This window comes from Mizuhopecten yessoensis, unplaced genomic scaffold (genome assembly GCF_002113885.1).
Source record: "Mizuhopecten yessoensis strain PY_sf001 unplaced genomic scaffold, ASM211388v2 scaffold10045, whole genome shotgun sequence".
Taxonomy (NCBI): Eukaryota; Metazoa; Mollusca; class Bivalvia; order Pectinida; family Pectinidae; genus Mizuhopecten; species Mizuhopecten yessoensis.
In genome coordinates, this window is record NW_018408351.1 from 470621 (window position 1) to 496903 (window position 26283).

General features: G+C 35.5%; 1 protein-coding gene across 1 annotated transcript in view; it reads left to right on the plus strand.

Moving 5' to 3' along the window:
* LOC110459342 (arf-GAP with GTPase, ANK repeat and PH domain-containing protein 1-like) overlaps window positions 1–26283 on the plus strand; it is a 94181-nt gene that overhangs the window by 40877 nt on the left and 27021 nt on the right. The window contains 10 exon segments of the mRNA XM_021511552.1: window positions 2274–2332; window positions 3212–3299; window positions 5788–5873; window positions 6322–6463; window positions 11839–11973; window positions 14144–14364; window positions 14739–14852; window positions 17604–17705; window positions 20620–20712; window positions 25431–25532. Of these exon segments, the coding sequence (XP_021367227.1) occupies window positions 2274–2332; window positions 3212–3299; window positions 5788–5873; window positions 6322–6463; window positions 11839–11973; window positions 14144–14364; window positions 14739–14852; window positions 17604–17705; window positions 20620–20712; window positions 25431–25532 (1142 nt within the window).

Here is a 26283-nt window from a genome sequence, read left to right on the forward strand (position 1 = left end):
GATAAGATTTGATTTTGAGAAAGTTGATTAGTAATTGGTGGATTTTGATGAATGACACTGGAAAAACTGTACAGATATAGTGTATGTGAGAATGCACAGGAGTTTGGCGAGGAGTCAGTAAAATGCTGAGTACACTAAAGCGGCTATCACTGCCCTATCGCAGGACACGTACAGATAGCTCACTTTTACCAAAACGACGCTCATGTAAGTATGTATGATTGTTATATTTCTATCTGTATAAGTGATGCAGATATATATAGTGTTTATCATTAAAAGGAAAACACCACAGTTTGCTTGAAATTGTATCTTTTTATCGAAATACGATAAACAATATCATTTTATTGGGCAGATCTTGTTTTAGCAGTGTTAACTTTTTAGTGCCTTTGCACTAATTCTTCTAGCATTAAGTACTATATTAGGATAGCTGCTAAATATAAATGGTTGAATACATGCATGTTTATAAAAAGTGCTTTGGCACTAAATCAGTAGGTCTGAACTAACTGTTGTTGATGATGTGTGTAAACATGATTGAGCTAATAGAATTAGACAGTACCTACACAGGATGTGCAATTTCTATAGGGCATCTGGACTTGGACTTGAGCAGTATATATACTCTCACTTAGCCAATAAAACTATCCCTAGTTTCCTCTTACTATAGTTTGCAGCTTTAAAAAAAACCTGAAGTATTAAAACAAATTCCTGTAATTATCTCTCCAACTGCTTGTTATTTTGGTTTTCTTTAACATGTTAACAAGAAAAATCACAGTATTTATCCAAAGACCCTGTGTTCATGCAGGTCTGACAAAAGTTGTCTCTGACACCAGGTGTTGAACCCATGCAGGAGTACATTATTTCATTTATTGAGAGATACAAGAAATACCTGGCCATGTACATAAAATGTACAGCATACCAAAGTTTCCTTATCCTTGTGTTATGTAAGTAAGAAGTGAGTGATGGTTGGGTAGTGATCATAGAAGCTAACTCTGTAAGTAGTGTTTGGATGGTCATTATCGAGGCTGTGAAGATGGCTGTAATGTGTGTCTAGTGGTACACAATAGACCCTGTAATGTCAGTACTAAAGATAAAGTAAAGAACTCTGATCAAAGTATGCATTTAATTCAAGCATGTAAGTGATAATAACACACGAACAGTTGATCATGAAGGCATCATCCTGAGAGCTTTTGTAGTGAGTTCATCTTGAAACCTCTTGAAGTAAAGAAGCTTTTTCCTGACCTTCTAAAATAACGAAGAGATCAAACAGCTCAGAACAAGCTGAGAGCGATCTGCCGCTGTGTAGCTAGCCACAGATGTGTGTGTTAGCAAAGGTACACATGGACATCAAACAATATGTATTGTTAACTGCCCAGTATTAGGACTGCTGTAGGTAGTCAGTTAGCACTCGCATGCTGAAGAGTGCACACACATACCATCAAATACAAGATGAATCTTTACCTTATTACCTTTGTAATTTACTGAGTAAATTGTCTAAACTATCTTCCAGTCCAGAGAAAAAACATATCTTATCCAGGTTATTCAAGTTTTGTTAAAAAGATCAAAAGATTTTTGTTAGTCAGAATGAAAGTGATAACAGTTAAGAGTCCAGTATTTCATTTTATATGTATGTTTAAAAAAACATTTAATACTATGACACAATGAGATGCATCTGTTCATATGGCAAAAAGAGGTTTAGGAACAGTTTCTGGCTGAACAATTACTAGCTAACCTAATTCTGTACTGACCTAGTTTTGCACTGGCCTAGTATGATGATGAGCACATGCACATGTATGTGCTAACCCATCATTTCTAAACTAACTTGGTAAATTACATACGACTGACCTCAGTTCTGTGTCAACCTAGTTCAGTGTTGGCCTAGTTTCACACAGTGGCCCATTGGAATTTTAATTTTGCTGAAAATAAGCTGAAATTAGTCCATGGGCTTAAATAAGTCTTCTTTACAACTGCAGCCTCCTCGTGACCTCCTTACTTTGTTGCTGTACATGTAGTTCTATGCTGAGTTGGGTTCAGCACTGACCTACTTCCAGACTGACCTCATACCTGTGTTGACCTAATTCTGACCTATTTCTTTGGTGACTAAGTTTTGTGGTAAGATTTCTTAGGTAACTCTTTCTGTGCTATGATTCTTTAGGACCCAACTGGAGACAAACTCTCCAGGATCTGTCTGGTGCTGCGGCTACAAAGACCATGCTTACCGTTGTTTATCATCTCTATATATAGACAAACATTAATGTATTGCTTATCCTTATGTCTTGCAGATTCCTTTGTAAACAGTCAAGAATGGACGCTCAGCCGATCTGTACCCGACCTCAAGCTGGTAAGTCTACTTAAATAATTATAGACAATCCCACTACAGCAATTGGAAATATTTGTCAATTGAACTGTTTACACTACAATTGTCAATTTAAAATACTTTGGAACCACATCAGATGAATAAGAGTCTTTAAGGCTTTAGTTTGTTTGTAGCAATTACAGTTGAAAGTTTTCTATAAAACATGCTAAAGAATGAAATATCTTGCATTTCTCAATTTTCATGCATTTCAGTGAATTTGAAGATATTTTTCTAGAGGATGCTTTTAAGGTTATGTGTTTTTCATAGTTTTGGTTCAAGTTTCGTGAAAGCTTTTGAGATTTTGGTTTGAGATTGCATATATTCTGCTGGGATCCTGGTAAGTGTCCTTTGTAAGTTTTCTGAGACTTTGGTTAGAGAGTACAAATATTTTTTCAGGGTATCCTTGAAGTGTCCTTTGTAAGTTTTCTAAGACTTAAGTTAGAGAATATACATGTTTTTCAGGGTATCCTGGAAAGTGTCCTTTGTAAGTTTTCTAAGACTTTAGTTAGAGGATATACACATTTTCCAGGTTATGATGGGAAGTGTCCTTTTTAAGTTTTCTGAGACTGTGGTTAGAGAGTACAAATATTTGTTCAGGGTATCCTTGAAGTGTCCTTTGTAAGTTTTCTAAGACTTAAGTTAGAGAATATACATGTTTTTCAGGGTATCCTGGAAAGTGTCCTTTGTAAGTTTTCTAAGACTTTAGTTAGAGGATATACATGTTTTTCGGGGTATCCTGGGAAGTGTCCTTTGTAAGTTTTCTGAGACTTTGGTTAGAGAGTACAAATGTTTTTTCAGGGTATCCTCGAAGTGTCCTTTGTAAATTTTCTAAGACTTTAGTTAGAGGATATACATGTTTTTCAGGGTATCCTGGGAAGTGTCCACAGCGGCAAGTCAGCCTTAGTCCATCGTTACCTTACAGGATCCTACATGCAGGAGGAGTCTCCAGAGGGTAGGTTTTAATTTTTCCTCTATCGAAAAATAAAAATGCCACATTTCTTAAGAGAAAGTCTACCTTAAAAGTAAACCCTGTTTAAAAAAGGAACAGCTAAGCATGTGTGTTATAAATACCATTTCTTTGTCTACAGGGAGGATTGATTCTCTCTACTGTTATTTGTTCCGATCTCTTTCAAAATGTGCTTCATTGTATATCATACAGCCAAAAGTCCCGACAGAGACATGAGGTTTGGATAGAATTAGATATAGCACTGTCAAAAATGTAGATAGCACATGTTCAGTAGGGAAAAATTAAGTATCTTGCTATATTTACTCGGATATTTAGATAGATCCTGGCCCAATATGAATCTATGACTAAATGATGGACACATCACAGTTTTCCTAGAAAATATTTTGTATTTTGTGTTTCGTTTTCCTTGTACTTGTATATTTAATCTAGAATATATACATATTTTGGAAAATATCTATGTCTGGTTGTCTAGCCTCTATGACAGTATTTTATCCAGTTGAGAACATCTATGTGTGTATAGCTATATAGCTGTATAACTTTTGATAGTTAATGCAGATCTACTTGCATTTCATTTTCCATGTACATACTACATGTACCTACATTAGATATAAAAGTCCCAAGTTTTTTTCTTTAGTAACTAACATTTACAAAAATCTTTTAGATCTGTACCTAAAAATGTAAAATATTTTATAAAAACAAAACCAAATGTCAATACAGAGTCAATCAAAGATTTACATAATCATAGACTGTAGTTTAGAGGAAAAAACAGGTCCGAATCAAATAGATTTGAATGCCATGCATTATTTATATGTCGAGGGAACATTTACCCTACACATCATGAATCTTTTGTGCCCAATAGATTATTGGGATCTAAATTCAGTGTATTAGAGTGCCAACCCCGACCCAGTAGGTATAATTAGTAGGCTTTATAGACCAGAACATGGCAGATCAATATTTAACTCTTGTTTGGTTCCTTCAAAATAAGCCAATCACATGGGGTGTTACAAAATTGGGCAAATCAACAGGACTTAAGAGGGAAAACCTCATTGGATGTAACAATGACTTAAGTACTTCTCGTCTGATAGATTCACCATAAATCTATTTTGAAATAAGGCTCATTATCAAAGTGATGTACTTTTGGTAACATTTGGGCAAAACTACATGTACATGTAGATTGGAACATTTCATAATAAAACAGAAATTGTTTATTTGATATGTTGGCCTTCAAACACACGTATAGTGCAGTAACCTCAGAGGAGTGAGTTTGATTGACATAGTTACAGGACTTTATTGTATCGCCGTGGACATTGATGGGGCTCACTGTAAATTTGTTACTGAAGCTGCACAGTTGCCATGCAGTAGTCAAGGTCATAGTTGAAGGCCACCACACGTTTCAGGTTCATATCTATCGGCACTATACACACGCAGAAACATGCTCAGTATTGTAAAAAAACAAATGTTCAAAAAGGTAAAGTGCCAAGAATTTCAAGACTATTAACTTCATATAACTTGAATTGTAGAACATTCATGGCACGAGATGCTCTGATAGGTGAAAAATGAACTGTGTTCGCGGTAAGGAAACAGTTCTGTTGGTGGCGTACATATGTGATGGTACAGTGAGCGCGTCAATCTGTGTTCTGTCTGATAACTAGCAAACACTGTAACAAATCCTAAACCTTTATCTAACAGTTACAGATTGTTGATGAACAAAACAAATTACTGCTAGATCACAAGTACAAGAACTCTTTTGAAAGGCTATATGATTAAGATATGGTTTAGTTAATATTTTCACCACACTTTTTTGGCAGTGGTGTAACATCTTGATAAAAGAAAGTAATTGCTAGATAAGGATGTAAACTTAACTTCTCCTTTTGAAATTTAATGACACGATGAGTTCATGTATTGATAGTGTGCCAAGTGTCTAGAGGGGAAGGAAGGCAGACAGGATTGGAATGTTAGGCTAATAGTGTTACATCTGGAATTCTCCGATGTAGAGAACAATTACTACTTTCCTATTGGTTTTTAAAAACTTTGTGTACCAGGTTTATGTAATTGACAACACTGTGTGCTGTATTGTATAAATGGTATCACAATGTTTAACATGTTTACACTACTGTGCTTACAAAACCTACACTTATTTTAATGCCTTCATAACCCTGACTCCTGTAGAGTTCTTTTCCACTTGTTTTAAACCTAATAAATGTTTATCTAAATGAGATATTCAATAAAACTAATTCTTCACTTAAGTTTGCTAGTTAAGTAATGTTTATGAGTGTAAATATCTGGTTTAGATGTATCAGCCACTTATGTATGTGTAAATTTGACACAAATGGGTGGTAGGTGTATGGATGAGTCTGGCCACCTGTCCATGACTGACAAAGCACCTGTTAGGGTTAAGATGCTCTAATTGATACAGCTAGCTACACCTGATAATGGCCTGATATATACTTTAATAAATCTTTCTGTGCTGCAGGTGGTCGCTTCAAAAAGGAAGTCATCATAGATGGTCAGAGTTATCTCCTCCTGATAAGAGATGAAGGGGGCGCCCCAGAAATGCAGGTAAGATGATCATGTGTAACACATTCTTTTCACATTTCAACAGTTTCCCCTGAACTTAAATTTTCCTATCCAAGATTCAATCCCCATCAAATTTACCTATTAAAGATACAATTCCTATCACTGGTAAGGGCTCCTTCAACCACAGCCCGTGTCAGATCTCTAAAGAAATGTTTTCGAACAATTGTATAGATCTTTTTTATTTTTACGGTAACCCTTGGTGAAAGCATTAATTGTCTGCATCAACCTTAGTGTTATGTATATGTTTTTATGTGAAACAAAATAAATAGCAGTTGGAGAGATACCTTTGCAAAAAGCTTAAATCTTCTGTACCTGATAAAACTCCCGGCTGATGTATCTCTTGTTAGGTCCATTCTTATATGCACTAATATTATAGTAAAGGTGTCACCCTGTACATATATACTGATGGTTTTGTGTTTGTGATCGACAGTTTACACAATGGGTGGATGCAGTCATATTTGTGTTCAGTCTGGAGAATGAGATCAGTTTCCACACAGTGTATTCATACTACGCCAAGATGGCCCACTACCGAAACGCTGCCGAGGTCCCTCTCATCCTGGTCGGCACACAAGGTAAGTGTCAACAGGGTATTTAGGAACCAGTACACTTAACAAGTTACAAAGCAGGTAAATTCATTCTTGTCTTGACGAGTTCTTAAAAGGTTAGTGCATGTACCTGCTAGGGTTTCCAAGTTTCAAGAACATCTGTGTCTTCAGATTTCTCAATTTTAGGGTTATTGGTTCGCAAGCAGTGGTCTCACCAAGGACACACCATTAACCCATACACTGAAGTGCTGTAACAGAAGAAGAATAAAACACCCTCCCGTATGCTGAATAGGTTTAACAGAAAGTGCACCATCTTCACATACAGTTACAATAAAGACACCCTTGTCACTCAGTCGCACATTAATGCTGTAACTGAAAGGACACCATTGTTCCATACACTGTGATACTATAATAGAAATTACATACTTGCTATACACTATAATGCTGTAAAAGAAAAGACACCATCTTTTATTACACTTAAATGTTGTGTAGCGGAACTGGACTGGGTTGATGTAGCTAAGTTGGTAGAGCATCTGTCTGGAGTTCGGAGGGTCTGGGTTTGAATCCCAGTCTGGCTGTACATTTTTCTTTCCTTTCCCGTTACAAAATTTGCAAGCCTGCCAACCCTTGTTTCATGCAGTGGGCGAATGCTTGGCAAGGGGATACCAGAACCTTGGTTGTAAGTAGTTGTGTCTTAGGGGGCAAAGATTTTTTTTAAAAAGGAGGGAGGAATGTAGAGGAATTAGACTGGGTCGATTAGCGGCGACCAGGTAGCTAAATTGGTAGAGCATTCGTGTAAAATTTGGAGGGTCCCAGGTTTGAATCCTGGTCTGGCCATGCATTTCTCTTCTCCTGTTACAGTTTAGCAGAAAGAACATCATTGTTATGTACACTTCAATAGTTAATATATGATTAACAGAAGAGAGAAAAAAAACACCATCCTGCCTTGTGCTTAAATGGTCTAACAGAAAAGACACCACTGTCACTTACACTTGATGAAGGTGAAGATGGCCTCCCTATACAGTTTGGGTTAATATTATGAAGTTGAATAAGGCCACCCTGAACAGTTTTGGTTGATATTTTCCAGGTTTTTTTGTGTACTGTTTTAGGTATGATAATCTCATGTAAAGAAAGCCATTGAGTATTGAAATCAGTGATAGTTCCCAAACACAGATTATAGGTCATGAGATTAAAGTTTATACTAGATTATAGATTATATTAACAGATTCTGCATTTGAATTTTTTCACTTTTTCAAATTGTTTTAGCTTGAAAATTTAGAAACTCAATTGAATATTTTATTCACTTCTTGTAATATTAAAAAAATCATTTTCCCACATGAATCATAAGGATAGCTTTAGTCATAAATAAAACATTTGTTTTGTGAAAACATTGGATTGCTTTGTAGGAGGGTTAAATCATGGATGTGTTTGTATACTACTTCACAGTCACTGGCTCGTGGTAGAGATACCCTAACTAAAGGTGGCTTCCCTGCTACGGTTCATAGCAAATTCAAGTATCCAATATCTACACACAGGAGAATCCAAATTAGCTTGTAGGCCAATAATCATTTTAACCCACTTTGATAGAAATTAGCCAAAGCTAGAAAATTCAACAATTTGTGTGAGAGGTAAAAAGTATTTCTTACTGTCCTGCAGCTGCCTGCACTGGCACAGTAGGACAATTTTATCCCAAGTACAACCCACACTTATCAGTCGGCTAATCTCTTAAAATGAAGTTTTCATCTGTCCGAGTTTGGCGGTGTGCTGATGTTTCAGTGGGGATATGGCTACAGAGAAACATTCCAATAACATGGACATATTGTAAACCAATCAAGTCTGGATTTTACACAATTTAAGTGTCGAGATCTGTCGGGTAAGCTGATTGTGTTTGTGTGATATTTCACTTTTAATCAAATTGAGATTGAAATACTCGATTGTTAACAAGAAATATGTTTAAATCTTGCATTTGATTCTATTTTGAGATGTTAGTCATATGATTCATTGGGTTATCTGTAGAATTCAGGTTAGCTGTAGAGTAGTGTACTCTGGCATTCCTCACTGTACTGTTTTACACACACAATAACACTATTGCAACTGAATAATTGATTTTATTTTTTTAATTCATTTTTAAAGTATTTTCCAAAATACACAAGCATGGCATCTGAAGTGTTTGGTTTCAATTAGCTGTATTTTATATCTTCAGGGAAGGAAAAAGTGGTTTTTTTGGCAGTAGTGGGCTTTGGAAAGTGTGGTAGATACTGATAACTGTATAGAGTAGGCTTGTAACATGTGGATATTGAGTAATACAGTAAATATTCCCTGATTTTGATGACTGCTGCCACTGGAATGTTAAGGAGGGAACTAAAAGACAGTCATTAAATCTTTAAAAGAATATTCCCAAACTTTCTGCAAAAAACTGGCAGTATGAAATCTCCCATAAAATCTCCTAAATGGTCCCAAACTTACTACAAAATATCCACAATGTGTGTTGGTTACCACAGCATTAGTGTATTGGAAAGTTCAAGAACAAACCGAGTTACTTCATTTTGTCAAACTATGTCCTTTTATCTACTCTTTGGTTGCTATATGCGCTGTCTTTAAAATTAAGATAAAAAGTGATAAAAGAATTTAAGAAGCTTTATCAGTTTGTGACCCTCAAATCTTGTCATTGGTCATCTGTCAGGCATGTCCAAATTTTATTTTTTATTTTTGCAGATCTTGCTCTAAAGACAATTAGCTTAGATTGATATATTCTGAAACCAAAAGACACTCACCACATTCAGATATTCGTGACCCTGAATACACTTTACCACTGTTTAAGTGGCCTTTACCTTGAATATACTAACCAAAGCTCAGTTTTCCTTGACCCTGAATACCCTTACCAGAGTTCAGGTATCCTTGACCCTGAATACCCTTACCAGAGTTTAGGTATCCTTGACCCTGAATACCCTTACCAGACTTCAGGTAACCTTGAACCTGGATACCCTTACCAGACTTCAGGTAACCTTGACCCTGAATACCCTTACTAGACTTCAGGTATCCTTGACCCTGAATACCCTTACGAGAGTGCAGGTATCCTTGACCCTGAATTCCCTTACCAGACTTCAGGTAACCTTGACCCTGGATCCCCTTACCAGACTTCAGGTAACCTTGACCCTGGATCCCCTTACCAGACTTCAGGTAACCTTGACCCTGGATACCCTTACCAGACTTCAGGTATCCTTGGCCCTGAATACCCTTACCAGACTTCAGGTCTCCTTGACCCAGAATACCCTTACCAGAGTTCCCTTACCAGAGTTCAGGTATCCTTGACCCTGAATACCCTTACAAGACTTCAGGTATCCTTGACCCTGAATACCCTTACGAGAGTGCAGGTATCCTTGACCCTGAATACCCTTACGAGAGTGCAGGTATCCTTGACCCTGAATACCCTTACAAGACTTCAGGTATCCTTGACCCTGAATACCCTTACCAGACTTCAGGTCTCCTTGACCCAGAATACCCTTACCAGAGTTCCCTTACCAGACTTCAGGTATCCTTGACCCTGAATACCCTTACGAGAGTGCAGGTATCCTTGACCCTGAATACCCTTACCAGACTTCAGGTATCCTTGACCCTTAATACCCTTACCAGAGTGCAGGTATCCTTGACCCTGAATACCCTTACCAGACTTCAGGTATCCTTGACCCTGAATACACTTACCAGACTCAGGTATCCTTGACCCAGAATACCCTTACCAGAGTTCCCTTACCGGACTTCAGGTATCCTTGACCCTGAATACCCTTACCAGAGTTAAGGTATCCTTGACCCAGAATACCCTTACCAGAGTTCCCTTACCGGACTTCAGGTATCCTTGACCAAGAAAACCCCTTACCAGAGTTCGCTTACCAGACTTTAGGAATCCTTGACCCTGAATACGCTTACCAGACTCAGGTATCCTTGACCCAGAATACCCTTACCAGAGTTCCCTTACCAGACTTTAGGTATCCTTGACCCTGAATACCCTTGCCAGAGTTCATGTATCCTTGACCCTGAATACCCTTACCAGAGTTCATGTATCCTTGACCCTGAATACCCTTACCAGACCTCAGGTATCCTTGACCCTGAATACCCTTACCAGACTTCAGGTATCCTTGACCCTGAATACCCTTACCAGACTTCAGGTATCCTTGACCAAGAAAACCCCTTACCAGAGTTCCCTTACCAGAGTTCAGGTAACCTTGACCCTGAATACCCTTACCAGAGTGCAGGTATCCTTGACCCTGAATACCCTTACCAGACTTCAGGTATCCTTGACCCTGAATACCCTTACCAGACTTCAGGTATCCTTGGCCCTGAAATACCCTTAACAGAGTTAAGGTATCCTTGGCCCTGAAATACCCTTACCAGACTTCAGGTATCCTTGACCCTGAAATACCCTTACCAGAGTTAAGGTATCCTTGGCCCTGAAATACCCTTACCAGACTTCAGGTATCCTTGATTCCAGGTACACATACTAGATTTCAGGTGTCTTTGACCCTCTATGTATTTTGCATTGATCATGTTAATATCCAGCTGAAATTTGAATGTAAAACCTGTATTATTTAAACATGAACAAGGTTTGTATTTTGTAAATTCAATCAGATGTTGAATGTTTGACACATGATGGGGGATTTAAAATTGAAATTAATTAATATACTTGGCCCCTTTGCCAAGAGGTGAGAGTTGTGGTAAGGGTAACATAACACATACTCTGTGACAGGTATTGGACAGAAGAGGCTTCCTGGTTATCAGGGTTTTATAACTGTTTCCGCATTATAGGTTTATCATTTATTTGTCTTCACTGATCTACTATGTACAAGTTGCCAAGTACCAGGATTCTGCCTTGATAAAACCAACATTTAGGTCAGGAGAATTGGCACCTGGGAAAATACAAGGAGTGGATAACTCTGTAAATTTTCTTCTGAATCATCTAATGAAAAAAACCCAGATTATTCTATACAGCTGAACTGATTTTTTCCAGACCTCCCTCTCTGTTGCTTTTGTCGGAATAAGTGCTTGTATTATCTTCAATTATGAAGTGATTTGAATCTAAGATGCAGCAATGGTTTTTTTTGGACTTTATATTTTAACTTCAACAATATTATGTTCATGAGATAGACACAGAAAATTCCTTAACCTTGATAAGTATGCAACTGAACCATTCTATCTGCTGTACTCTAAACAAAGTATTGTGGTAACTTAATTAATACTTTAAAATAGAAAGGAAAAGATCAATATTTTTTTTTTGCATTTCCTTTAGTTATTTTAAACAATTCACTTTTCCCTAGTAAAGGAGCAGCACATTTTTTCTTGCTGTCAATGACCTGGTGTCTTTTAAATAGAAATCATGATTATATAAAAATATTTTATTTTACTTACAGATTCTATTAGCGAAAGCAATCCGCGGGTGATCGATGATACGAGAGCCAGAAAACTTGCTAACGATCTCAAACGGTCCTCATACTACGAAACCTGTGCCACCTATGGACTCAATGTGGAACGAGTGTTTCAGGATGGTATTAATTCTTTTCCTTACATTGATTTCTCGAAAATGTTTCTCTTGGAGGAATTGCCACATTCCAAGTAATACGAAAATACCCTGAAGTCGTCACTGTGTTTATCTAGTACTGTTACATTAGTTGCTCAAGTATAGCGACTTTAGCAGTTATGAATGCAGAGCATAACACTTGTGTATTAAAACAAATGATTTTTTTTTTGAAAATTTCAAGTCCTTGTCAAATTGGTGAACTAGTCAAGACATGTTCACCAAACATAAATTGAAAAATAACAGTTATAGGTGCAATAAAATTGTCAAGGATAGCACAAGAACATCTTAATTATAATATGCTACATCGTTTATAACGATTCAGCATCAGTATCCATGTCCAGATGGCTGATCAGATTCTTATAAAACCTTGACAGCACCAGTATCCATGTCCAGATAGCTGATCAGATTCTTATAAAACCTGGACAGCACCAGTAACCATGTCCAGATAGCTGATCAGATTCTTATAAAACCTGGACAGCACCAGTATCCATGTCCAGATAGCTGATCAGATTCTTATAAAACCTTGACAGCATCAGTATCAATGTCCAGATAGCTGATCAGATTCTTATAAAACCTTGACAGCATCAGTATCCATGTCCAGATAGCTGATCAGATTCTTATAAAACCTTGACAGCATCAGTATCCATGTCCAGATAGCTGATCAGATTCTTATAAAACCTTGACAGCATCAGTATCCATGTCCAGATAGCTGATCAGATTCTTATAAAACCTTGACAGCATCAGTATCCATGTCCAGATAGCTGATCAGATTCTTATAAAACCTTGACAGCATCAGTATCCATGTCCAGATAGCTGATCAGATTCTTATAAAACCTTGACAGCATCAGTATCCATGTCCAGATAGCTGATCAGATTCTTATAAAACCTTGACAGCATCAGTATCCATGTCCAGATAGCTGATCAGATTCTTATAAAACCTTGACAGCATCAGTATCCATGTCCAGATAGCTGATCAGATTCTTATAAAACCTTGACAGCATCAGTATCCATGTCCAGATAGCTGATCAGATTCTTATAAAACCTTGACAGCATCAGTATCCATGTCCAGATAGCTGATCAGATTCTTATAAAACCTTGACAGCATCAGTATCCATGTCCAGATAGCTGATCAGATTCTTATAAAACCTTGACAGCATCAGTATCCATGTCCAGATAGCTGATCAGATTCTTATAAAACCTTGACAGCATCAGTATCCATGTCCAGATAGCTGATCAGATTCTTATAAAACCTTGACAGCATCAGTATCCATGTCCAGATAGCTGATCAGATTCTTATAAAACCTTGACAGCATCAGTATCCATGTCCAGATAGCTGATCAGATTCTTATAAAACCTTGACAGCATCAGTATCCATGTCCAGATAGCTGATCAGATTCTTATAAAACCTTGACAGCATCAGTATCCATGTCCAGATAGCTGATCAGATTCTTATAAAACCTTGACAGCATCAGTATCCATGTCCAGATAGCTGATCAGATTCTTATAAAACCTTGACAGCATCAGTATCCATGTCCAGATAGCTGATCAGATTCTTATAAAACCTTGACAGCATCAGTATCCATGTCCAGATAGCTGATCAGATTCTTATAAAACCTTGACAGCATCAGTATCCATGTCCAGATAGCTGATCAGATTCTTATAAAACCTTGACAGCATCAGTATCCATGTCCAGATAGCTGATCAGATTCTTATAAAACCTTGACAGCATCAGTATCCATGTCCAGATAGCTGATCAGATTCTTATAAAACCAGGACAGCACCAGTATCCATGTCCAGATAGCTGATCAGATTCTTATAAAACCTTGACAGCACCAGTATCCATGTCCAGATAGCTGATCAGATTCTTATAAAACCTTGACCTTTTTGAACTTAGTACCTGTTATATTTCAATGAAAATTGTATACTTTATCTGTACACAAAGCAGTTGCAAACTATGCAATTTATTTCTCATTGTGAATGGTATTGGTCTGTTACAATCAAAGCTCAGGCATAGTCCTCCTACAGTTCTAGTGATATTCTGTAAAAACAGTATCACAGATTTACAGAAAATCTCGGGAAATATAAGTAAAATTTTAGCTCTCAAAGCTCAAAGCTCTACAATTGTGTTACTGTTTCAGCGTGCCAGAAGATAGTGCAGACAAGGTATCCCACTATCCCACTGACGATTCCGAATGTCCCGAGCACGCCAGTTCATGCCCAGCGCCACTTCTTCATCACACAGGCGGTGCCCTCTAAACCCTATGATACCCATAGCACAAGCAGTCAGTCGACGTCCAGTTCCGGCACGCTGGTGACCGGTACCACCAACAACACAACAGGACAACAGAGTGTGGCACAGGTGATCACAGGATCTGGCTTCCAACACTTAAATAACAATACTACAATAGCATACTGAATAAATCACAGTATTGTGGTCATACACACAATGTTAAATCATTTTGGGGTGATTAACAATGTTATGATAATTTAAAAAAAATGTAAAATCACGTTATTGTGATCGTAAACATGCAAATCTCAAATTTGTGATCATGCACAAACTGTTAACTAACTTTTCTGTTTTCTGATCATACACAAATTGTTAAATCACAATGTTATTATCATTGCGATCATATACCAACTGTTAAATCACTGTGTTGTGATCATTTACAAAGTATTAAGTCACTATGATACGATCATGCACAGGCTTTTAAATCGATTGTGCTGCTCTCCCAGGTCCAGCCCACTATGAAGGATAGCAAGGATGGACAGAGCACCAAAGAAAAGGAAAAGTCTGAAAAGAAAAAGGACAAACAACAGCAGCAGATGCTTACAGAATCTCAAGAACAGGTAGGTGGATGGTCGGAGCTCTCTTAGTCATAGAGGCTAATTAAGAATTGACTGATTTATAAAACTCCATTTACAGGTTTGGCTCCAGCAAACCTTTGGTTTTGTATTCTGAAGCTAGTTACTCTGAAGTTAGTTGATATAACATTAAGACTAGGAAACGTTGATGTTAACTTATGTCACATTACAAAACCAACACGTCTGATATTAATAAACAAATAACACATCACTCCTATAAATCCATGATTTTTCCTTCCATGTTTTGAACTAATGTTAACAATAAGCTCTGAGACTGCACACAAAGGTGGGATAATAGCCACTAATGGTTTGATCACATACTTACCAAGCTTACTTTGGTGTGTGCTTCCACCGGGCATGGAGTGATTACTATCAACTTTGTTACCATCAATATTGTTTACTTGTGCACCCTGGTTTTGGCTTCTCCAATCTTGACTGCACTCTAACTATCGATAAAATTATTTTTACTTCCAGACACATTTCTGTTTGAAATCTTGACAATANACCATCAATATTGTTTACTTGTGCACCCTGGTTTTGGCTTCTCCAACCTTGACTGCACTCTAACTATCGGATAAAATTATTTTTAATTCCAGACACACATTTCTGTTTGAAATCTTGACAACATATTGATTTGCAAAAAAATAATAATAATAAAAAAAATTCTCAAAACTTTAATTTAGTGGATATTGAATTGATATAATTTGCTACATTTTTCAGTAATTGGCAACTGTTACTAATGGACTTTTAAAGAAAAATATAGGCACATTACATTATAATATCTTTGAGAAAGATTAGATATAAAATTACTAAGTATTTTAGTGGATGAGGGAGAATCAGATCAGTAATGATGTAGATGGAATGAAGCTTTGGGAATGAGGATGTGCTTTTGGGATCGATGTGAATAGGGTTCTGTATAGTGATTTGGTGTTGTAGTCAGCTTTGCGATAAGCTTGTCGGTGTTATAAATGCTTTACTGTAAAGAATGTTGAACCAGATCCTTAAAACTTAATATTCACTTTTCGTCTCTTTTTTTCATTTTTGTTTGTTTGTTTTTTCTCCAATGGGAAATATCATTAGTTTTTTACATCAGCAGTTAATTATATTTTGAAACTGTAAAGAAAACCCTATCATAAAAAACGGTAATGATAATGCTTTTGAAATGTGTATATAACCACTGTAGCTTCTATTAAGAATCTTGATTAACTCCTCATCATCTAATTCAACAGGATTGTCTATCATTATAATCTATATATACATACCCAGATGTTTCATCTCATTGTTATTTATCGTGAATTATCCAGGTATATTGTTAACACAAAATCGGGGCTATTATTTTACCATAATTACGGTAATATCAAATGCCGTCTACTTGTTCCATACCCTTCCTACTGACCTTATACGAGCCACTGTCGTATACTTATATTGAAATCTATACTACCAATATACATCAATCTCACCACAAAATTTATTTTCAAAAAGAAAATACCAACATAAGCATATAATTGGTACAAAATTTCAACAAGTTGGAAATGAAAAAAATCTATTCTGCTTGAAATAAAATGGTGTTTTTTTTCCTTTCTGTATTTTATATTTTATCAAAAAAAGGCAAATGTTGAATACCAATTTGTTATTGTGGGGTTCAAATTAGATTTCAATAAAAGTTTCACCCAACAATTACAGTTGCAATAAATCATTTTAAGACATTGTTATGCAGTGTATTGGTAATATCTATTTCGTAAATAACAGGCTAGCATAACAGGGACATTGAACCTTTTCTTTCTGTTGAATTTGATTCATTCTGTAAGTAAAGGTTGAAACTGAATAGTACCAACCTGAAACAAACCCACACTACAAATGTTCTGGTGTGTGGCCTTGTTTCTGCATACCATTTTGTTCTATTTGACCACGGGTCATAAAGAATATTATAATCTACTATCTTATCTGTTTACTTTCTTTAGAAGCCCTATACAAGACTTTCCTATTTTCATCTAGTTATGGTTCTTATTTGGTCAGAACTGTACATGTGTAGATTATGATTAAAAATTCATAAAATAGATGCAAGTCTGAAAAAAGATAAATTTCTTTTAAAAAATTGGAAGTGTTTTTGAGTGTATAGAAGTATCACTGTTTTATTGTTTGGTTTCATTGTTTTACTTTTTGATGTTGAACACGATGTTGTAAAGCTTTGATCGGCCCTGTACACCTAAAGCCACGATTTGGTACAGCCCAGTGTATGTGCTGCTACTGATGCTGGCGAGGTGTCGGGGCCGACTTGGTCGTGACATGGCTCTCTATTAATGTCTTTCCCTTGTTGTGTATGTACAATGAATGACTGGCTAACTCCTGGGCGGAAAAATAGATGTGTCTAAAAACTTTAATGGAATGCTATACATATTGCAGTGTGTAGAAATGTGCTTGAAATGTTCAGACCACCTTTGATAAAACAAGCAGCTGTACTTGCTGTAGATCTTTTTGATGGTAGGCTTCTATCAGGAAACCTCTTATCAGATGCTATATTTTATACACAAATTAAGAAAATTTGTTTTAAACAAACACTTCAAAACTTTCTTGAGTAATGTTTTTTCAATTGTCTAATTCTTTATATTCGATTGATATATCATCCGACACCCCCAGAAAGTGACAGTTATTGACTGTATTCAATGGATACAATCAGACGTACTAATGCATGTTGCATGCTGTGTATGGTTTTCCTTTTTGTCTTTTTCATTGTAGGAAGAGGATCGTGTGGACTTTCACGATATTCCCCCTTCTACACCCCTGTCATCTCGTAAAAACAAGAAATCCTCAATCATACAGAAGTCTAACTCCTTCAGCGTAAGTCCTTGTTTGTTGCTCTGCCTTGAGAGTAAAAGGGTGCTACTTTCATTCTCCATTCATTTTGCATTGGAAACTGATTTGACTACATGGCTGCCTTGACCACTTTCATCATAGCAGCTAGAAGTATTGCACAGTGTTACTGGCAACCTTTATATTTAGGCCATACACATGCCACCACCTACCCTACTGTGAGAGTTCAACAATCCTTTGTTTCAGCGGAGTATTCGTTACACAAAGCAAATACCTCTAGATTACTAGGGTGTGACTGCTGTTTTTGTGGACAATTCCTTGGGTCGATTATGTTCTTTGTCTACTGTACCATCAGATTATAACAGACGAGGTGAAGTGGTAATTGAGCAAATATTTGTTACAAAAATCGATTTAAGTCAATTAAAAATAGCTTTACATACAAAGTAGCTAGTGGAATCAGACCCATTATTTAGGTGGATAAACCAATTGACTCCACATCTCACAGTAAGAATATTTTAATGCTGTAATTAGATTCTTTGTAGTTTTTGAGGTGAGATATTGGAGTCTCAGACATGTTTCCCATCTGTTTGCCACACAAGTCTTTATGTCAAATTTATGTTGTATATTGATATTGTGATCAGACTTGTAATAAACAGGTTAAGCAAGCAGTCGTAAGTTATGGAAAGAGGTTAAGCTTTGTTGAAATTGGCCTAACAGATTTGGCCTAATATTTGATAGTCTGATCCAGTGAGTAAGTTCTGAGCTATCGTGTTTTCATTTCCTTACCTTAACGTGTATAGACATCCATCAAATCAAAATCTATCACACTAATCATTAAATACACATTGTATATCTCTAAAAGGCAAAACATCATAAAGTGACAAGCACATTTGATCATGATTAATATACTTTTATTCATAGCTTTTGCATACATTCCTTTCTTCATACTTGAGTTTGCTTTTATATCAGCTTATTGATTTATTACTAAATCTGGTTCATCTACTTCTTATATCATATTAGGTCCCCAACAATAGCTTAGCATTGCCACTGGGGGCGTAGTCAGTATATAGTTTATAAAGATTTAAAGATAAAATGGGTTAATAAAATGACTTGAAGACATGACTTCTGTTTGTCATTGTAATAGGCTGTTTAACGTTTCGTAGTTAGTCCAGACCTTGAGAACCCTTATAAATATATCACCGTTAATTAAAACAATAAAGCATTAGGCAATCAAGCTAACAAACAGTGTTAAAAGTTCTTTTTTCATTTCATGGATATAAACAAATATTAGAAATATTATTCATTAAAGCTTGTCCTTGTTAATACTGTTAAAACTCTATAAACAATGAATCATTTCACCCCGTTTTAACTTAAGTAGACTCTACCATGTATTGATCTGGATGAGTTCATTATGGTCTACAGTGGTGAAATGGTTAAAGGAGACTTTTGTATTTGTTTACTACAGTGGGAATTTCACTGCTCTAAGATAGGGTTGAAACTTTTACAATCTCTGTAATAATATTATGATGTATGTTGTTTTGATTGACCTTTGGTTATTTTGTTTCAGTTTCGTTACCTTAGCTTGTTGCACTCTCATGTTATTGTATACTGGCTGCATGCTCCAGGTCTGTCATTGTTGCATATGATAATTAACAAAGTACATCTCACAACATACAGGTTTAGATTACGATTAATGGTCAGTTCATACATTTTGTACCACTGCCATATTACTTTAACAATTGGACCAGGCTTTGATTTTGTGTGTAAAAATAAACAGAATTTTACCTTAATAGAGCTATTCTTACAGTTGACTTAACTCAGAAAATATGTTTTAAGACTCAGTAAATCTGACATTCTTGGAAAGTCAAACTTATGACAAAAAATGTCCTGCATTTAAATTTAAAGTCATTGTCTGACATTGTTCCAGACATCTTGCTGATATTGTGAAGAAGAAAAATTTCACAATACTACTTTGTTTGAAAACCTGTACGTGTGAGATTTGCAGGGATGTCTGTGATCGCAGTTTTGTATTTAGTCAAGGACTGCCATTATATTGTATGTCATGTAGTCAAGGACTGCCTGTTTATTGCATGTAGTCGAGGACTGCCTGTTTATTTATGGTATTCAGTGTTCTAGAGATACAAGCCTTGAGCTGCTTTCCTATGCAAACTAATGTTGGCATGGTAATTGGAACATTACTTAATTCTGATTGGCTATTTGCATGATTCATTTCAATTCTGCAGCTAATATCACTCACCTTTTTCATTGGTCTAAAACAAAACAATTTATATTGAAAATATATCCATTATTTTAAATCATGTATTTCCTAAAACAAATCACATCCTCTAAACCCAACAAAATACAACAATATAATAATATATTTACCAAAGAATGTAAACCTGGAACCCAGCTTGATGACATTTGGGCCGGCTGTACTCAAGAGCTACGTCGCCTGCTGAGCACCCACTACTTGTGCTTGTGTCTAACATTGATGGAAGTCTAAACGCTTATGTGCTGATAAATGTCTCGGAACACTGAATCCCTCATGCTACGTATTGTGGTACACAGTCAGATTCCATTTTCTTTATTTAAATCAGTTTTATTTATCAAAATTTTGTCATTTGTTTAGAAAGCAAGTTCTTTCTAAAACTAATTATTTTGAAAGTTCTGAACTCCATTGAAAAGATATAGGTAAATGAACAAACTTTCGTGATGTATTTATGTAAATAAATTATTTAACAAAGCTATGATGTAGCCTATCTCTGGACATGTTTTCAGTTGCCAGGACATATGAATTTGAAGTGTACCACATACAATAATTACATTCCTTTGTTACTTATGATTTAGATGATTATGTTTTAGTTTGAGTCGTCAAAGATTGATTTTATTTGCGCTGTTTTATGATTTCTGCATGTCGTTTTGGCTTGTTTCCTATTTACAGGGACCTGTTGATAGGCTGTTTTCTTCTCACCCGGTATCAACACCGATTCTCAGTCGGAAAAATTCAAAGTTTCTCAAAAACACCTTTCTAACTGTAAGTTTTGTAAAAGAAAATGTCAACCCTAGGAGGGTGTTGTACATTTATATACTCCCATATATCAAGTGTTATATATTTGTGGTAATGTTATATTTACCTAGTTTTCCTTAACGACCTGTTGTAAGGTCAATACAGTGTTTGAGGTACATTTTAAATGATAATGCTTGCTTACCATTAAATATTTCAAAAATTCTTCTGTAGATTTGTTAAAAAATATACTTTGAATGCTAATATTTGAAAAAAAATCAGGAAATTTTTCTTTTTTGACCTAAGAACATTAAAGTTTTGATGGATTTTCTTTTTTGATAAAAACCCAAACCACATTTCATTGCAAACTTGTGTAAATGGATTTAAAAAGTATCTCAAATATGTTTTTTGTCTGCTAAAGTACCTAATATATTTATAACACTTTTAGCTTTTACTAACAGGAGTTACGATGTGTTAAACCTTGCTCAGTTTTATAACTACAGTGAATTTAAAAGAGTGGAAAGTTACATCTTATATGAAGAAAAGTAAACATTTGCAAAAAACGTTTTTGTATCATAAATTTATTTTTAAAGTTATGTCAAGACAGTTTTTATAAATATTGTAAACAATATCAGTAATTAATGAAAACAATACCTTAGTTCTTGAATTTCTTTTGTTTTTTCTATTTTATCAATAAATGCTAGTTTCTATATACATGTAGTTTATCAGTAGTGAAATAAGATTATAGAATGTAGACGTCTGATATATTGAACCTGGTTTTTTTGCCTTAATCAAAAGAAATTTTAGACTATATTTACCTAGAACTAGACCTTCCCTGAGCTGTCTGTTATATATAGCAGAATCTCCTTGTTATGATAACCTAACTGTCATGTAGTCAAACTGATAAACAGTCAAATATTCTTCTTGTTAGAACCTATGAATTATGTAATATTTAATATTTTATTGATATATAATCCTATATTGTAACTCACAATTACAGAAAAATAAATAATGTGGAGAAATGTAGATATGAAAAAGAAACAAAAAAAGATCAAATGTGTAGAACAGGAACACATAAACACAATATTTTTTGCCTTCTAACTTTAGCATTACTTAACCTCAGTTATGTTTTTAATAACTTGTCTATGTATTGAAAACTTGTAATTTTCACTGTTTACCAGAAATTTCTCCCAAGAATTTTTTAGCATATAAATGAAATAAAAGAATGAATTACAAGAATACAATGTGATGTATGCATGTTATATTTGAAGAACTCTATGTATTAATTTTCATTTAGATAATACAACCTCATAGTGTTATTTTTATAGCAAAAGTATGAATTTTATTGTTAATTTCATTTGATAGCTTTTACTTGTATAGCTTTATATGTTAATTAAGTAATGTGCATGTCTAAGGGTATATAAAGAGTCAGGTTAAAAATGGTAATTAAAAAAGAAAATACAATGGTAAAATCCGAGTAATTTTGGATAAAAATCGTCACAATGTGGTTAAAACTGAGGTTTCATATAGTGCAATAGTGCTTATTACAAATACATATCTGTAGACTGTTAACAAATGCATGTTATTACAAAAATATATATATATATATATACAGTCAAACCTGCCCAGTGTAGTTCACCTGTCTATACCCACTACCTTTATATAACGAGTTGAATAATTCTGTAAGTATTTCCCTTTATTTGTAACTTTTATAATATCCCCCACCCCAACCTTTTCTGTTAAGACCCTTGTTATACTTTCAGTGGTCATTATAGACAGGTTTGACTGTGTACCTGGGGAACGGTATTAGTCGTAGATACACAAGTTTAGTGTAGGAGGAGACAACTCTAGTCCGTCCCAACAGCCGGTTCAAAGGGCTGTGTGGTACAAAGGAGCATCTGTTCCGGAGTGTTTACCATGTAGGACTTAAAATGTGAAGAAATTTATTCTTCATTTTTTCTCTCTCTATTACTTCGGACTTAAAAGATAAACATTCTTTTTTTTCCTGTTAATTTCAAAATTTGAAATTAAAAATAAAATCAGCTTTCAAGGTAACCTGAACCATAAAATGTATGACCGAGTGTTTCTTCCAGTAGCATGTGCTAACAATTACATGCCTACATAGCCATTATCAGACATTCATGTATCACTCATCCTCGCAAATGTCAACATCATGGTCACATACCTAGTTTCCACTGTAAAGTTCCTGAAAATTCTGCTACCCTCAGTCACGCATCACTTCATCCTCTACTTTTGAACTCACAGTTATAAACTGTTAATGATCTTATTACCTGAACTTTTCATGTTTTGTTCCTTTAGGAATTTTACAGATTGATTATTGAAAACGAAACCACATACATTTAAAAAACATTCCATGCACATTTAATGAGAGAGGTTCATTCTGTATCCTCCACTAACACTGACTGACCACCACATTCTGACTGTTGTTTGAGTTCAAATTGACCACCAAGATCTAGCTACCTATCAAGTTCAGACTGACCACCAAGTTCAGAACTGATGTCTTTTTTCCAACTGACTACCAAATTATGATTGATATCCGAGTTCTGACTGACCATCAATTTCTGATTGATGTCAAAGTGATCAGGTGACATTAGGTCAATAATGAGCCTTTCCTTGTGATACACTGGTTTGAGTTTAGCCAAGAAATCAAATCTCATAGGGCATATGGAATAACTTATAAAACAAATGTAGGTTTATAGTGAGCCCATGTATTTGTGCGTAAGTATCGATAATTTTGACAGGGATCTGTTAAGTCTTACCAATGAGAAGTGTAGGCATGCGGTGGTGACATTTCTATATATGTATACCCTATGTGGTTTATCTAATAGCTATTTTCACCTGACATTAGATTTACAAATATGTATTCATTGATTTACAGATCTACCCTGGTCTTGACATGTTAATTTTAACTGACCTGAAGCTGTCGTGGTCTGTAAGAGTTGGATAATTAGTCAATCAAACTGCCCTGGTCTTTCGTGAGTTAAAGTCAGCTGATTAATACTTTTATTGGATGCCCTGGACATGATATCACTCAATCTCAACAAAGTGCAGACTCACAATAAGAGATATAAAAATGTAATGGCCTATGTGCATCCAAGACATTATGGTATTGGGGGCAACCATCCATCTGTCTGTCTATCAGTCAACGTTTCCACAAGATAACTTGCTTAAAAATCCAGTGAGTTTTGATGAAACATGGTAATCATGTGTACTATACAAAAACCTTCAGCTAAGTTTGAATTTGAGCAAAACCCTTGCATGATGAATTTACAAATTAGCTCTCTGATTTATTGACAGTTTCTGGATACTATTTAAATATGACCAGATTCTGATGAAACCTTTTCAATACTCTTACCCTGATGAAGGCTAAGCTTTATTGCTATGGATGGTTGTACATAGTTCCACCCTGTGGTACCCAGCCTATTGTATTTCGTGTCTGTTTCTCCTTTACAGCCAGACATTCTGATGTCCATATATTCGGACATCAAGGTATAATACAGATTACGTATAAACTTTCCTGTAGAAGGCATAGATATGGTGTTGGATTTCCCCCTGTCAGGGTAACCAGAGTTTGTCTTTCTGTCTTTACTGACCATTCAATCGGATGTCCATACAACAGTTCATCCCACAGTGATGTAATGGCTCCTATTGCCCAGCTAGTGGCTATTTAGTCTTTAGGTCGGTGGGTTTGATTGTGCAATATTTACCCTCCCAGCTTTTCACACATCGCTATGGCTTATTGGAACTGCTTAACAAGTTTTAGTATCATCATTTCTTCTGCTGTCACCTTTCTTAAATATTTTGAGTTCTAAACTGATGAAAGCTATATAGTTTCAATAACGGATTTCATACTTAAAGGAGATAATATATTTATCCCTCCATCATCTTTTTCATCATCATCATACAATAACAATCGCTCATTGCATCCATGGAATGGTGCTTGATTGATTCAGTTTGTGGGAGTTTTGGTATAAATTTGCCATTATTGTGACTTTAGTGTTTGAATGCAGTATTTGTGAAGTTAGTCACTAACATCCGACGGGGAACACAAATAAGAATTGTCTGGTGGTGTACATTCTGTAACTAAATAATTGTACGTAATATCTTTAACTTGATTCTACAGACTCAATGTTCACTTACTCTGCATTCATCATATTGTAATAGATACCGTAGTTGTATATTTTCAATACATACATGTGGGACTGGGAATATAGCTGGATATCTACCCTGGTTTGGGCCTCATCTTACACATAATCCAATTATTGGATTTTCATCTCCAAGTTTAAAACTGAAATTTAATGTTCGTGTGCATAATGTGTGAAAAGATCTTAACTGAAAGCAAGAATGAAAAATTAAAAGATTAGTATTCATAATTTCCAATTGAAAATTATATTGAAATCACCTTGTACATAATACTTAATAGATAAATATTTAATTATTTCCGATTGAAAATTTTATTGAAATCACCTTGTACGTAATAATTTTTGAAGATTCAATAAGATAAAGAAGTTAAGACTATCAATAATTTGTTGTTTTATTCAGGACTAAATTTAGGATGTCTGAATTTTTATTCTGTTATATTGAATTAGACAAAAAAAAAAAGTAGCCTGTGACATGTTTTGATAAATTTTCACAAAATCAAGTATAAATCAATACTTAAAATTTATTGCAATTACTGAAGTATGTTATATTTTCTTTTTTTTCTCCAATGGATTGCGGTTGTGTAGGAGAAAATGGATAGATATAAGATGGAGTTACACATACACGACAATAGTCCATTCACTCCGCTTCTCAATCGAATGACAAGGGTACGGTCAAGTCTTGTGCTCGTAAGTTATAATATCACAAAGCTCCCCGGACAAAATGGACATCTTTTGGGAGTGATGCTGGAATTGTCTCCCTTTAGTGCCTTTGTTTCCAATCTTTGTATGACAGGTATCTCGGTGCATGTTTGTTATTTTCCAGTTATTCTTTGTACCTTCATTATAATCTATATTCCCCTTTATCCACCTCCAGCGTTTCTTTCTTCTGCAGTTTTAGTTATTCTCAAGACTCCCTCACTCACCGTATTTTGCTGTTTTATAGTTGACCAGATAATATTGCTAATTCAAATTGTCTCCCTTTCGCCACTGAATTACCTCCCTTTGCAACCTACTTGATTTTGTATGCATGATGTTGCCTCTAGCTAGGTGGACTACTGCTGCAGAACAGAACATAGGCATCACACACTTGCCTGTTTGTTGGTCTTACTGACATTTACACTTGTTTACATTGTGGATGTTGGTGGTTTTGAGTACTGTGGTGTACAGTGAATATTGTTATATTGTTGATGAGATTGCTTTTTCGCAAAATACTTTTTTGTAGTGTGACAGGCACTGAAGTTGGGAAGCCTCTTTTTTAAATTTCATGTTATTCAGCTTATTATTCACACCTTCGCACTTTGACACACATGCAAATTTAAATCTCTGGGTGCTGTATGTTTACTGTTGCGGCATAACATACATTTGGAAACACTGCAGTTAGCCAAAGGTTTCAGCCTCATAGTATACATGCCCTTAGCAGCTGTGTTGGGGAAAATAG